Below are 16,964 nucleotides of genomic sequence, written 5' to 3' on the forward strand. Positions count from 1 at the left end.
ACCTGATCCTTAAATGATGCATATCAAGCATATTCAGTGTCTGTTTATTCTTTTGGTTTTTGATCTTTTCTCCTTTTCTAGACTACACCAACGTCGTGACCCTTCTGTATTTGGCAGACTCTGCCTTCCCGTGTTGACACTGGACTGGATAGACGACCTGGATGAGGTTCTCCCTGCCCCAGGGCTAAGAAGGTCTGGCTTTGTGGTTAATGCTCTGTGTCCAAGTAGCTGGCTCTGTGTGAGTATTAAACCCTCTTTGAACTGGATCTGCTACCTTCCAAATACCTTCCAATCATTACACACTGACTGTTTTTAAAGCAAGATTTCGCTCAAGAATTAATTAATCCATTCATTAATAATTAATTCACTCATTCATTCAGTCTTCACATTTTTCCCCATTTCAGCAACCACTGTAGGCTGCATGAAAAATAACCACATAATTTTAATGTGAGGGTTGACTCACAAAAACAAAATACCAGGATGAGAAATATTGATAATAATCGATATTGAGCCACCTGTCTGCTACTTATTACCCCAGCTGGCATAGGCGAGCAGAGCGGTGGAGCTGAACATGACACCTGATGCCACCACTGGTGTAGGCAAGCAGAGGGGTGGAGCTGAATGTGACACCTGCTGCCAGCATCCACTGGTGTAGGTGCGCAGAGGGGCAGTGCTGAATGTGACATCAACATCTCCTGTTTCATCACGCATGAGAAGCTTGCTGTTTGACTTTAAGCACCCCATACAGTTGTGTTACTGAAAATCAGCAGTGTACTGACAAACATTATTTTAAGAGTTTTATAGAGTTTATATAATATTAACAAATGTGCTCAACCAATGTGTGTATAAAAATGGTTCCAACAAATAAACACACTAATAAATAAATCCAATAAAAATGCAGTAGCACCAAAACCAAAACAGAGAACTGTCCCAGAAAAAAAAGTCATTTTATTATCAATATCATCATATCATCATTGCATAATAAAGCCACATGTGTAGCTCATAGCATGTCAAGATCACTAAGATCACTAAGATTCTGCTATAGCTCTGTGTGAACTCAAGATCTGTACTCACGTCATTACTTTGCCCAGTTTTGGCCAGCATCTCCTGCAGTGCCCTTACAGAAAGTGACTGCTCCAACACAAAGTTACAGATGCACAGGTCTGGAGGAATATACTGAAAAAGAGATACAGACAGAGAGAGATCAGGCTACAAGAAAATTCCATTACAATTCAACTTGAACATTTACTTCAAGTCCAGAAAATACTTTGGAACATATAGATGCATATAATACTGTATGTACTCTGTAATTACAGGAATGAGAAGTCTTATATGAGCAAACACCTCTGGATTATAGCAATTCCATTTACAGCCTGTGCCTTAGCCACCCACTAATATAATGATGAGAACAGTGACACTCACTGACATACACCCCTACCTTGCACACTGACAAAGCAATAATGAACTATATTCTTAGATTCAGAATTAAATGTTTGAATATATCCACACACATACAGTACACTGCTTGCACGCAGTGAACACACACAAGCATTTATAGAGTCCTCAAAAGTCCACTATGTTTTGGTGTAGCTCCAAATCCATTAATCAGTACCTAAGAGTAGGAGCTCTGAAAAAGGGCTGCTGAAGAGAGTTGAGCTTGTTCAAATTACAGCACATGCAGTATTTATGATGGTGTATAGCATGGTTAAGAAGAGTCTATTTAAAATTCTTGGCTTGATAACAACAGACATATGGATGTGATTCTTATGTGGATGTGATTCTCATATGGATGTGATTTTCAGCTAATGGAGACAAACATAAAAAAGCATTATAATTCTTTTTTATGCTGACTTTTTAAACATCTTATTGCATTAAGAAAATGTATCAGGATGCCTGTGCCCCATTCTTATTTTATGCTCCTTCAAGTTTCTTTGCTGCTTTACTTATTTTGTTTTACACACTGTTACCAAATACCCTGTATCAGCAAAATATTCCTTAGCAATTGGAGAGATATTTTGGAAATTGCTCACAAGAGCTTAGCTCTTGGCTATTTAATTAAAGAATCTAATCTTTAGCCAAACATGCTGTGTGCTCCATCAAGATCTGTTTTGTTGGAGTTAACTTCATATCATATGGTATATTTCTTTCTGCATAATTCTGTCTTGGGTTTGTGTGAATCCCCATGGTGCAAACAGAATGCATGTTACCATTTGCTGGGTGACCCTAACTAATCAGAATGCTGCATACTAGTTCACAGATGACAAGCAACCAGACCTTCCATGTGTAGACGAGCTTTATACCTTGGCATTTTTAGAGTGTCCCCATCTAACGTGCACCATGTTTAGCAAGATATTATTTAAAGCAATTTATTTGTCTCTGTAAACCAACCATTTAAAACACATCCTGAAGTACTGTAGTCACTGATCCTGACTTTGTTTTTGTTTGAAAAGGGGTGGAATAATACCAGTAAAAGAAAAGAGAGTGCACATATAATAACACATAACAAATAATATATAACACATGTAATAAAGTATAACACATCAATAACATATAACTCATATAATAACATATAACATATAAGCACATTTTAAAACATATAACACATTAATAACATAACACATATAATAACATATAACACATTCCAAATTCCTGATAATACCCATTTTTATCTTTAATATACCAATATACTGTATTCATAAAGCCTAGTGCTCTTTTCATGAAAACAAAGCCTAAGTATAAATACCATTCAGTCCATGAGAACATTTTTTTTATACTGACCTGCTTTTCAGCACATCAAATTTTGAACTGTCAAATTTAAATCAAAGACATTTACATCTGTACAGGACAAACAATTTTGAAATGATAGATTTTTTTATGCATTACTCTATTTAACTGACAAAGTTTAAGCGCCTCAAACAGGCAGAAGTGGCTATGCAACAGTCTGGCATTTAGAACCCGACAGAGTGACACTAATATGGATGGCTCTGTGTCATCAATCCTCGCCCAAAAAGAGTTAGATCTGTGCACAGGAACCCTCATTCCAAATACAGCAGATAAAGTGAAGAAGACACCCAGCTGAAGTGACTCAGTAGGTGTCAAGCTCATGGAGCGAGTGGCCAGGAGAGAAGGAGCTGAAGTGAGATTTGGGCCGGAAGCCAACAGGGACAGCACTACAGCAGGCTGACAGTTTGAGGTAAGGGGTGAGCATGACCCTACAGGAAGATAAATGGAGTGCACATAAAAGCCAACTGACCTCTTTCTTTAGTAGTATGCCCCCTCCCCCCAAAAAAGAAGAGATAATAAATAAATAACAAACTTTGCTAACTGGATCATGATGGTGACAATTCAGCTCCTGCTCCAGAACTTTTATACTGTTCTAAATTCTTCAAGCAAGAACAGTGACTGGAATGCAAATGCAATTCTAAAATAATTAATAATTCCTAATTCCTACTTTTTTTGCCAAATGAACCAGCTGTAACATCACAGTACATACAATGTACATATAGCATAGCTCATGTAACCAAATGTTTTGCTTTTAAAGCATGCTTACTTTAAAAACAGTATTAGACCGCAATTAAGAAAGAAAGCAGAGAACATCCATACATAGTTAATTACATTTATTTACAGCATTTGGCAGAGCCTCTTATCTGGAGTGACCTACAGTAAGTAAATCCAGCAGTACTAAGTAGGCATACTTTCTTTAATCAGTATGTATGCTCCATGGGAATTAAACCCCTGACCTTGGCATTACTCTGTTAGATGAGCCACTTGTTTTGGGGATCAGTCCAACACTGAAATTCTTAGTAGATATGGCTTAAACCTATGAACCTTAAACCTATATACTTATGAGATACTATGTATCCTGGATCTATTCGTGTTGGCTTATTTAACCTGGACTGTCTATACGGCCTTGATGTGGATTTGCCCATAATAAATCTCACTCTTCTCAGTGTTTGCGTACATCATACACAAGGACGCAGCAAGACAGCAAGACTCTGGTTTGTGGTTGTTCCGCTAGGAAGAAATTCTGGCTATTTCTGAATAGTCAGAGTTAACAGCGTCCCACTGCCACCAAGGGTACAAGGGTGTCTCGTCATTCTCGGAAAACCTTGAATTTCACTTTCAGCCAGTTTTTACGAAGAGACCCAAGGTAAGCGCTATGAGCCTTCCCAATTTGATAAACGCTACAGGGAGGAGTGACCTGTAGTGCAAGACATGGATAGAGGGATGGAATTCAGATAATCCATGGTATGGTACTTTGTATGCTCTCAAACGCAACTGCAGGCTTCCCATAGCCCATGTAAGCCTTGGGAGCTGCAGAGTGGGTTCTGGGTTTGTGTGCCTATCCAGGCTCACCCCTCCTGTCCCAGTGGCTGTCCCGCAAGCCACCCAGCCAGTTCCTGTCACCGGCATGGAAGACCCCCCCACAATTAGTTCCTGTTCCTGTGCCTCGTGCCAGGCATATTCCTGTGGCCACGCCTCCAGATCTGCCACAACTGATCTTCACTGCACCTCTGGACCTGCAAGATTCGCCGTCTCTGATCACCCCCATGTCTTCCGACCTGCTAGATCTGCCGTTGCTGATCGCCCCAGCGCTTCCAGACCAGCCAGACCCATCGCTAGCAGTCGCATGCCTCCAGACCCACCTCCTGTTGCTACAGCTTCATGTTTCCAGCCCATTCCATCCCTGTCTGTGTCTCCTGTTCCCCGTGGGCCTCCTATGACTCCTGTGTTGCCTGTTCTTCTTTTTGTCTTCCCTATCTACCTGATTTTGTTTTTGCCCCATTGTTGTGCCTGTCCATGTGCCCATTGCTGTACCTGTTCCTATGTCCCACTTTGTTTCTGTCCCTGTGCCCATCTGCATGTCTGTTCCTGTGTCCATGTCAGTTTTCATTCCTGTCCTGTTGCCCCAGGCCTGGTTTGTGTTGTGTTTTTGTTTTCCTCTTCATTTGTCATTTGCAATTTTATGTTCTCTCCTTGTCCTCCCTTCTGGCCTTTTTGTATTCCGCAGTCTGCATGTGTTCTGTTTCGTCTTCTGCTTCTGTGCCTGCTCCTGTCTTTGGTTCCTGCTCCTGCTCCTGTGTCCGTTTCTGTTTCTGTTCCTACTGCTGCCCCGGTTCTTTCTGCATCTGCTTCTGTGCCTTCTCCGTCACTGTCACCTGTTTTGAATGTCTGCTTTTGTGTCTGCCTTTTCAGGCCCTGCTGCTTCTGCTCCTGTCCCTGCTCATCGTCTTCCCTGTCTGTGTCTTGTCTTGTTTCTGATCATGGTCTGTTCTGTTTAATGGTTTTGTTTTGGTGCGCTTTAGTGCCAGGTGCTTGGGGGGGGTGATACCATCATGGTTGGCCGTGGATATCTTTTATCTACGGTTTCCCTGTCTCACATCCTTGTTTCATTTTTTCCATTCCTGTTCTAGTCCTTGTTCTGATTTTTGCTGTTTCATTAGTTTCACCTGTGCCTTGTTAGTGCTTATTAGCCTGTGTATATATACCCCGTGTTTTCCTGTGTTTGGCTGGTCACTGTTCTAGCCACTGTTTGTTCTCGCCTCAGAATTGTACGTAACCTGTTCTCAAATGTGTTTATTTCCGTAAGCCTGTTCATTTATTTCAACATTCCGTGTTTTGTTTTTCTTTTCTTTAATTATGCATCCCAGATTTCTTCGTGTTGGCTCATTGACCCTGGACTGTATAACAACCCTGATACTGGATTTGCACACAATAAACTTCACTCTTCTCGATGACTCCATCTCAATTTTCTATTCATCTCATGCTTGTGTGTGTAAATTACTAAATTGGCACACAAACTTAGTTAATTAGGTAATTGGGACACTACAGGTTTTTTTAGCCATCTGAGTCCAGCCTGTTTTCAGTAATGCCATGACTGGACATCTTCAGGCTGCATCTTATCAGGCTGAGGGTAAAGTCTTGCGCTCTTAACTGGCACTCAACCAACAGTACATTCTCTATCATCCTTTTAGAGCCAAAATTATCATATCTCCAATCTCCCATTGTGAAATGAAAGTCAGGGCAGAATGAGGAACGGCTGTCAAGGATTAAAGTCCTATTCAGATGGGATTAGTTTTACGTGAGGTGGTATGGTGATCTAATTATTATCCATGTGATTTTAGGCCTGTCCGAATCCGCCACGTTTTTAATTTTTACAAACTGAGCACACCCCACATCAGTATAGATTCCAGCACCTTTTACCTACTATAAAACAACCATGAAAATAACCCCTGATTATTTAACTCCCAAGCAAATATGTGTTCAATATTCAATCATATCCTGCTCACACTACTCATATAATGTGTTAGACTGAGTGGTGTAAGCAGTGCCCGCCACCCCCATGTAATATAATATGTAATATTTTACATAACAATAGTGTTTTGTAGCAAAACACTATTGTTAGTATTGTTTTTGTAGTGTTTTGTTTATGTGACAGCAATGCCTAAATCAAGTAGCTTGTCACATGCCTGTAATTTATACAGCAGTTTCTCATCCTGTGCAAATCAGCCTTAAACATTACAGAGATCCTGTGGTAAAATGTTTTACAGAGATATGTCTGAGAAACAAATCCCATTCGTACAATGTTTAATTGGCTTAAGCCGAGCTTTTTAAAATCCATATAACTATATCCATGATATTCCTATGCCCCATCGTGCTTTGCACCAAATATGTGCAAAACATCCATCAAGACGAATAGATTCAGTAGATAAATAATAGGCTTGTTAACAACAAAAAAGTGGGAGCATAGCAAAACGTTAAGGCAAGGTTATACTGTATTGCTTCTACTGTAGAATGATGGGAGGATATGTAGAAGCAAAAAATGACTTTTTAAAATTATTTTTGCATATTTTTTGAATCATTAGCAAGCAATGGAGAGACTATGAATAAGCTTCCAATACCCAGTATCTTCATAGTTGTAAGGTTGAACGGGTTCTAGTGAAGATGATAGATGAATATGCTTACTTAAAAGCAGACTTCAGGCCTAGCCAGAGCCAATAGCCTGTACCATCATGATTTAAGCAATAGAAATTAGTTTATTAGCTACTCAATTAGTTATTCATTTTTTCCCTGTGTTTGTTGATGGTTATTGTACTAAGCCTGTTCCATAGGTCTGTTTCTGTAGCTCCATGTTTCACTTCCATGTTCCATGCATGACATTATTTGCCTGTTTCACTATGAGTCTGTTTTGTTTGCTTTGTTCTCTGAGACTGTTTTGTTTCCCACCATGGTTTCTTTGTGATTAGTTTTCATGTTTTCTTTTCTCACTGTATTCACCACAGCACCCCTGGACCTGCCAAACCAGCCTGTTGCCTCACTCCGTGGCTCTCCTGGGTCTCCGATAGCCACACACCGTGGCCCTCCTGTGTCTCTGATGGCCACACCCCACTGTTTTGGTCCCTGTTGTTTTGTCTGTCCCTGTTCCAGTTATTGTTACAGCTCCTATCCCTGCTCCTTGCCTCATCCTGGCTCCTGCTCTTCACCTCTCCTCAGGTCTTGTCCCTGTGTCTGTCACTGACTTGCCTCCAGTGCCCGTCACTGTCTAATCTTGTCACACATTGAAAGATGCATGTTTGGGGGGGTTTGATAATGTTACTATCACAATTGCCTCTCCCCGAGCTTCGTGTCACATTTTCTTTGATTTCTTTGTGCATATATTTCCTGTGTGATGAATTATTTGTTGCTGGTCATTGTAGTAAGCCTATGTGCTATGTCCCGTAACTCCATTAGCCTGTTTTGTTTGGTTCATTTCTTCAGCTTGTCTTGTTACTCTGGTTTCTTTGTCTTTAGTTTTTGTGTTTTGTTTTCTCAAATTATTTATGTGTTCCAGTTTTGTTTTTTCACCCTGAACCATCCTCATTACTCTGATCCTGGATTTGCCCTCAATAAAGGTTGCTCTTCTTAGCATATGTCCTACTCATCATGCATTATAGAAACAAAGAGAAAAAAGAAGATGCAGACAGACAGCAGTGAGGTGACAAGAAGATTCCGTCACAGTCCAGCCACTGCTGCTTGCAGTGAAATGGAATGAGCAGGGAATCAAGGAATCAAGGAATGAGCAGCTATACAGGCAAACACAATTTTGGAAATCCCATTTCAAATCCATTCGTTATCTGCCACCATGGAAAATTTTCAAAGTAATGACTTAACCAAATATGTTAGCAGAGCTAACAGTGGAAGGATGTTAGCTAGCCATTAGCATGATGTAGTATGCTTTAAAAGAAAGCTGAGAACATGAGTCACCATGTACAACTTAAGATAGCGAGAGAAGGAGAGAAACACACAACAGCAGATATGCAGGCAAACACATACCTATACAAGCCAAAGCCTTTAAGTAAAGGTGTCTGAGACTTTCTCCTTTTATACACACACACACACACACACACACACACACACACACACACACACACACACACACAGACAGACAATGCCTTTAAGACAAGGTCATTTTTTCCCCATTTTACACACACACACACAAACACATATATACATACGACAGGAATGTGAAGGACCCCTTGACAGGAAGCAGCTTTAAGAAGGACACCCAAGATACCCCCACTGCCATATGTTACACAGAATGCTCCATGTAACCCAGGGCTTCACAGACCTGGACCAAGGCCGGTTCAGTTTGTCTGTGTCCAGTGGAGGGAGGAGCAGTGTGTCCTCAATCTGAGAGGCTGCAACAAAAGCTGGGGTTACTTTATGGCTTTGTGTCTGTACTGCACATCATTTTGCTGATGGGAAAAGCACAGTCAGGGAGACACGATGCTTAGTGGACCCAGGTCGCTTGTGAAAGATTTGCCTTGTGACAGATAGCAGCTTGTTGGTGCAGTGTCAAGCAATGAAAAATTAACAGGACCAGCTAGTGAAGGATGCCTGGGATGTCTTACCAAAAATTTAAATGAAACTTATAATAACACAGATTTCTTGTCAACTTTGACATTCAATTGGTTCGGGTAAGAAGATCAAAAACTGGAAAAAAAAAATCACTGCTTCATATTTTTATACCTTGTAAATGGTAAATATTAAATCAAGCATGTTACAGTAGAAAACAGGACCTGAATCACAATCACAATTCTTATCAATCACAATTCTTATGAATCACAATCACAATTCTTATCAAGATGTTTCATTGATTCTTTCTCTCCAGAAAGAATTGCTCATGCAAATGTATGTCACACAAATTAAATGGGTACAATAAAGGCAAGCCCACAATTGGCAAGGTCATCCATCATCCCTGCCTCTTTTAATTACCATTATGTTCATTAAAAAGGCTTTGAGCACTCCTCTTCTGCTCAGAAAGATTACAATGTGATTGCAATGTTAGAGTAAAGAAATGGAGAATTTAGTATTACTAACCTCCTTTCAATGGCCTCAATGTGGTCTGTATAAAACAATTAAACCACTGTTTTAGCATGTTGATTTGAGAGTGCTAAAAACACAGATCAGTGAGATCAGCAATTGCTGCACATAAATGACTTTAAATGACTCAACAATTGCTGTGCAAGTTAACCAAGCTAAGGCACTGGCAGTCCCGTATCGGGAGAGTGGTCACACTCGGGGTCAATAAACTATTTCAACAACTGCAACAATCTGCAAGGCTGCAAAATAGATTGTTCAGTTGTTTATTTAATGGTTCATTTACACCATGCAACTGCTTTGGCAGAGGTTAGCACACAGAATAACAAGGGGAACACTATAAATCCATCCAAAGTTTTGGATTTCATTTGAATTAATAGATTATAACCTAGACTAGGTTGAATGTGTCAGACAGTATTTAGTGTTAGGATAAATGTACCTAGTGGGACCATTACTTTTGTCTGTAAACCAACTGAAAGACTGTCCATATAAATGTATTCAGTGGATCAAGAGAGTGGGGAAATGCAGAGGGGTATGACAAGACTCTCCCAACATCAGCAGTTTAGGCCATGCATTTTGAACATCAGAACTACACTACACAGTTGTTTGTTTTGGACATCTGAAATGACATGACACAGTTGTTTACACAGAACTGTACTAACCAATCAGGAATCTTTTCTATAAGAAGGCAGTCCTCCTACCTCCCCCTCTGTCAATGAATGTGCATATGCATGTAGCACATAGGCTAAGCACCAAGTGTCAATACCTTCGGGGCTTTGGAGAAACTTGAATAAGGATTAAGGAACCCAGAGGCTGACTGGATAGTAGGCATAGGTGATAAGCGATACCAAGTAATACCAAGACTATTATCATAATACAAATACTGATTTTTTGTTTGTTTGTTTGTTTTTGTATAGAGGTTTTTGTATACATACATATGGGAAATCACTGTGATTTGTACATATTACAAAGCCTTTGCATTAGTATTAATTTAACTGTCAAATCAGACTTCTCTGCTTGCTTAAGTAAAACCAATCACAAGACTTTGTTCAATTGTTCAATAATGTTTTAATATTATTATTATTATTATTATTATTATTATTATTATTATTATTAAGGAACTAAACAAGTATAACGACACTCATATAATCAGAAATCTATGCATTGTTATATGCAGACAAGCCCAGGTATTGTGGCCAAGGTTTAGGAAATGTATGTTTTTATTTACTTACAAGTACACTTGGATGGGCATCAGGGACATCTGCTCCGCTGTCCTCTCATTTTAACCTCTTGACCTATCTTCTCCTCTCCAGCTATCTTTCCTCCTCTCTTCTGGTCCTATATTCTAATCTCATTTCCGGTCATATCTTTTCCTTTCCCCTGCTCTCCAGTCATCTCTTCTCACCTTTCTGTTCCTGCTCTCTCCTCTCCTCTCTAGGTCTCCTCTCTTCTCTGTTCTCCAATCATTTCTTCTCTGCTCTCCATGTCTTTCTTCCTCTCCTCTGGTACCTCTTTTCTTCCCCTCTCCAGTCATCTATTCTCCTCTCATTTATTTTTAGTTACGTATTTAATTGTTTTATTAATTACCACCCCCCCCCCCACACACAATGACTTTATTAGTCTTAATTGTTTTTTTGTTTGTTTTTTTTAATGAGGGCTTTTCTTTATGGTTTATATTTATTTTTAATCTCTTCTTCTTATTATTATTATTTTTTTTTTATTATTATTATCATCTAATATTAGAGGAATATTGCACATTTAAATATCATAAATTAACATTAGGATGAGACTGTTATGATGTCATCACTTGTTCTTAACCAACAATATTTGCTCCTTTTCTCACTCACGTCCATATCACCTGCTCTCCCTGTGCTATCAGTATCCTCATACTCTCTCCCTCTCTCTCTTTACTCTCAATGAACCACAGCGGACAAGAAAGAAATATCATCACTAAACTAGTGACAAGAAAAAACTTGATATATACTGGAAGGCTACATTAGGATGAGATTAGTGTAATAGCATTATGTGATCTTCACTATCAATATTTGTTCTTTTTCTCACTCATCTCCAAGTCACCTGCTCTTCCTGACCTGTCAGCATCCTCATACTCTCCCGCTCTCTCTTTACTCTGAATTAAACAGACTGAACAGGAAAGAAATATTATCAGTAAACAAATGGTATTTCTTGCCATGATGTTCAGGAATGGATTAGTGACAGTTTCTTATCACACTGGTAATTATGTCAGGGAAAACTGACTCAACTCTTGTACAACTCTCTTCTATACTTATATCATCTGACTAGTACTCATTTCCTCACAGCTTACTTTTCTTTTTTCTGAGGTTGCCCAAAAAACCGCTAAATATCATTGCCATCCTTCCTTACGCATGACTTACTTTGAATGAAAGCTGATAAAAGCTGACTAATAAAAATCTGCTTTCATTTTTTTAAACTGACACTAATAATGCCATTTATCATAAGCAGGTACAGCTACACAGAATATTATAGGAATTGTTGATTGATTTAGCATTTACTAATTGGCCAATTTTTACCAAAAATGTTTGTTTCCACTTCATACAATTACTGACACTTTTTAGTGAAATATTTATTTTTACAATTAGTTTCAGCACAAAATTATGTATGGACATTAATGTTACCTTTTCATGCAGATCAGAGACATTAGCTAGTCAGTAGTGCTGATATGGTGGTATAGTATTACAATAATAAGTGTCCCATCAACAACAGATGGGAACACTGACAGCTCCTAACATTGCACAAATCTAGTGAGTGGAATAAATTAATTTTTTACTTCAGTATATTGAGGGGGACATGTCCGACCAATATGTATTGTGACTACAGCCTTGGTTCCTTGAAACCCATCGTAACTAACGTAGAACTTAAACTTGTTCATAACTTAAGAGTATTCCGACCCATTCGTAACTAACTACTTCCTAACTTGCAATTTACATGCAGTTCTACCTCAAAAAGAATAGCAGCTGCTAATTAGCCTTATAAACAATATAACTTCATTGAAGTATAGATTATTTGCTGATGTATTCATTTAAATAAAATTATTCAAATTAAATTCAATGCATTTTCCAGTGTAGCAGTAGTAAACCATATATCTACCATACCTTATTGCAAGGATATTAATAAAAACATAGAAGCCAACACACCAGCGTGCACAACGATGACCACAGGTTACTAAATATATTCTTTGCAAAGAAATGCTAGGGTTATCCTACTAAATCTGTTAGGACATAACCAGTCAAATGAACTGATTAATCATTTACACAAATAAGTAACAGAGTAAGGCCAGACCAGATTAATGCCACTGGTGGATTTCTGTAGACTATTGGGATGCCCATGGGCTAAGCAAAGCTGCTCTATCCAAACATGTGCATGCCATCACTGAAGTACTGTTGTGACATGCACCAAGATATATCATAATTCCACACACTAGGGATTCATTGCATGAAATTAAAATAGGTTTTCATGTAATTGGAAGCATTCCTGGAATTGTTGGTGTAGTGAGCGGCACACTGATCCCCAACACACTCCCAGGCTTGAACCCTGAACCCTAACTACATATGCATAAAGGCTTCTCTGTGGTGAATGTGCAAAACATATGCAACCACCCTGGGCTGTTTACAGATACTCTGGTGAAGTGGTCTGGGAGTACTAATGACTCCTTATCTAGGCCAATTCTGGAGTATGTCAGATGGCAAGGGATGGTGCATTTGCAGCTGGATATGGAAAAGGCGGGCATGGAAACACAAAAGCAAATGATAAGAAATGTTTTTGCTGAAATTTACACAAAGATTAATTTGAGATAAGTGGCCTGTGTTATTGGGGTTTTGTTATAAAGATATATAGACTCCAAGGCATTTATTGGGGTACAAATTTTGCTTTCACTAAACTTTATTTGTGCCCATGTAGTTGATGCTGCAGCCCACTCCTACAATTAAACCTAAGGTACCCCAACATCCCTCAGAAAGTCTTCTTATCAAGATGCTCTGGAATACCAGTCGCAGCCCTGTGCAGCGACCAAACCTTCACCCCTGAGACACCTCAACACACCTACTCTGAAAGGCTTTGTTTGACAAATACCAGAACACCTTTGGCTCTGCTAAAAGCTTACTCCTTCCTTCCACACTGTAAGAAAGGTTTATTAGCCCACCAGGACACATGACCCAAACTTTACGACCCTGGCAATTACCTGGGGGGCAACAAGGTCATAAAACAGCTCATGTGGAATCAAGAGATGAATTCACAAGCTGGAATACTTAGATCAAGGAAAACTTATAAAAGACCATGTTCCTTAAAGAGTACTGGAATTTAATGTTTTCCTAGTGGTCTTCCCACAAGCATCGCAATGAGACCCTGATCATGTATCGAAGATCATTTTTAATTGTTCCATTTGTTGTTTTCCCAATAGCTAAACAGTTCTCTGGCTTGTGCAAAAGTTCATCCCTCTGATCTCAGTTCTTGTCATTGTTTTTGGTTTATTATTATTTGATTAATTTTCTTTATCTCTTCAACCGCTTCCTTTTTCCACTCAGTTGTCATTCGTTAGGTATCCTGTACGCCTGAGCCGCGTCCATCATAGTAGTCTATACTACCCATTTCATAATGTCAATAATTTGTTAATTCATTGATCAATAAACTTCCCATTCAACAAGTTGGTTGTCATGGTAAATATATTTGAAGCTATGGTGTTCATTCACTGCACAAGATATGAACTAATTTAAGAATGAGACTGATATAACATTAATAAGCCTTCACCATTCTTAGTTGATGTATTTTTCATATACTATAATGTGGTGCTCATTTTCAATAACTCATAAAATTATATGCTTTTGCTACAATCACCTCAAGAAAAATAAACAATGAAATGAAAGGAAAAATAATTGAAAAAATTTTTACATTTTTATCCTTCATTTTTATCTGTAGCTTTTTTTTCAATTTCTTTCAACAGTTGGATGAGTTTGTCTTTGGAAAAAGTAGTTTGTCATACTTATGGACTGAAAGGTTAATTGTGTGCCTGTTTATAGGCTTGATGTAAGGGGGCTCAAACCCAGATCTGATAGGTGGTGCCACTGACCCTCCGCTGGGTGAGCCACCACGCATCAATGATGGTGGGCCCGTGTGCAAAACAGTTAGGTCTTAGAACTGGTAAAATAAGAGAAGGAAAAAAAAAACAAAGGTGGGTAGTCAAACCCCGGCTGCTTAGTTGCATGGCAAACCAGCTCCCGCTAGACTGTGGTGGCTATTAAACAACCTCTGGGTATATTGCACTTCAAAGGAAGGGAGGAGGACAAAACGGGTGGAAAAACTAAACACCACAATGAGCATGGAAAAAGGGGAAAACAAAGGATGCCATGGGAACAATGGCAGCCCCGATGCACTGAGGAAAACAAAACTCTAAGACTTCCCAAAGAAAACCAGAAAACATGGAGGAACTTTAGTGAACAAGGGAAGCCTCGTGAGAGAGACAGACTTGAGAGGGAAAACTGGAGACATGTAAAAACACAAGCAACCTTGAAGAGCAGAAGAGAGGTGTAGCACAAGGGCTCACGGACCTTAATACCCAGAGTTACCGGCTAGGAGCTTGGCTCAAAACTTTAGCAAAGACCCAGTCACTGGGTCACTAGGCTTATATAGACCTAGCCCAGCTGTCGGGCATCAAGCCTGATTGGTGGTGTGCCTAACTCGAGGCCTCCCCCTGGTGGCCGGAGGGGGCCTCGGCCTGGTGCCAACCCATACAGGACCCCCCCCTGGAAGGGCCGGCTCCTGACATCCCAAGGTCAGCCACACGATCCCACTGAAAAGCCCAAATGAGTTCACGGTACAGGATGTGACGGGAGGAGACCCAGGACCACTCCTCGGGCCTGTATCCCTCCCAGTCCACTAAATACTGGACTCCACCATGAACCCGTCGGACGTCCAAGAGACGCTTTACCATGTACGCCAGCGTACCGTCCACCATGCACGGACCCGGCGGGTCAAAGGGACCCAACGAACACAATACCCTATTACTACTGATGTCAATATGAACCATGCCAATCTGATTCTTACCTTGGCCTCTGAGGTGGGTTCCAGGTAGCATAGCCGATTGCCGAATCCCTCAGCAGAGAGGCAGAACTTGCGATTCTCCTTCTGGATGCACGCCACACACTGCAGGACCACCTCATCATCCTGTTGGGAGATCATATAAAATCCAGTCACTGAAAATAATGAATGCAACTTTATATCCATTTTTCTTAACTAAGAATCCAGAAATACCCTTATGTAAAGGGCCAGAAAATGCCCATATGTAAAGGCTCTGTTCAATAGTGACCAGAAACTGCCTCCAAGCCCAATCTAACACACCTATCAAAGTTAAACAAACTCTTAAGCAGTATCTGAATATTACAATAAAGTACGATAGAGGTCATAATTACAAAAAAAAGTCTGCAGAACTACAATAAGCCTGCAGTATCACCACAGGTTTAAAAACTGTTGTATCAACTGAATTATGAGTACTGCAGTTGTATTATCTCCATACTACTGCATATGAACTGTTGTTCTAATACTGATTTTTTATAAACACTGCAAGTTCTTCTCTGTAAGGATGGTACGAACTCCTGAACAGATGGGCACAACTTTGTGGCTGTGGGCTATACTACACCCTAGCCCAGATTTCAAGATGACAGGTTTGCCTAGACAAAAGCAGCTGTGTAATATATTTCTGGCTCCCCGGCAGGTAGATTGATGTTGCACAAGTTTGAAATCGTCGCAAGCTCTGTTACCTGAGCAGGTGTCCACATGCATCTGTTGCTTAAGAGTGTTTTGCATACTCACTATAATCAAGTTATAATTAATTTATGTCCTATTAATGTTTTTGTGCCACAGAACTAGAGTATCATATTGATAATAGAAATTGGGTTGCGACCACTTTCAGGTTGTTTAGAACTAAATTTTAAACCTATGTGCAAAATAATAGCAGTGTGTTTAAAACAACTGAGAAAAAGCTCAATCCTCATAATAGCATTTATTTACATATACACAAAGGCACTGGGAGCACTGCACATTCAATTCCAAATGAAAACATGAATGAAATATCAATTTTTAAACTGAAAAAGGAGAAGAAAGAATAATGGGCTGATAATGAGTCTTCATTTTCATTTACAAACTCGAATATTTACAGTATAAACTGAAAGTTGTTTACAGATAGCTTTTATGTTGATCACTGAACAAATATTTAGTTGTATAACTTTTATTTCTGATAATTACTTTACATCTGTGTGGCATGGAGTCAACTAACATCTGACACCTGCGAACAGATATTCCAGCCCAAGATGACTGGACTACATTCCACAGTTCTTCTGCATTCTTGGGTTTTGCATCAAAAACAGCATTTTTGATGTCACTCCACAAATTCTCAATCTGACTGAGGTCTGGGGATTGGGCTGGCCACTTCATAGCATCAGTCTTGTTGGTCTGGAACCAGGATGTTGCCTGCTTGCTGGTGTGTTTGGGGTTGTTGTGCTGCTGAAACACCCATTTCAAGGGCATTTCTTCTTCAGCATAAGGCAACATGACCTCTTCCAGTATTTTGATATATT

General features: G+C 39.6%; 1 protein-coding gene across 9 annotated transcripts in view; it reads right to left on the reverse strand.

The window, feature by feature from the left end:
* LOC113571324 (ryanodine receptor 3) overlaps positions 1 to 16,964 on the reverse strand; it is a 145,761-nt gene that overhangs the window by 102,701 nt on the left and 26,096 nt on the right. For all 9 annotated transcript variants that reach the window (XM_081722275.1, XM_081722269.1, XM_081722273.1 and 6 more), the window contains exons 2-3: positions 15,436 to 15,555; positions 1,075 to 1,176 (exon numbers count right to left, since the gene is read on the reverse strand). In XM_081722275.1, coding sequence (XP_081578401.1) covers positions 1,075 to 1,176; positions 15,436 to 15,555 — 222 coding nt within the window. The remainder of the gene's footprint in view (positions 1 to 1,074; positions 1,177 to 15,435; positions 15,556 to 16,964) is intronic.

The sequence above is a fragment of the Electrophorus electricus genome, chromosome 10 (assembly GCF_041902795.1).
Source record: "Electrophorus electricus isolate QZ-2024a chromosome 10, ASM4190279v1, whole genome shotgun sequence".
Taxonomy (NCBI): Eukaryota; Metazoa; Chordata; class Actinopteri; order Gymnotiformes; family Gymnotidae; genus Electrophorus; species Electrophorus electricus.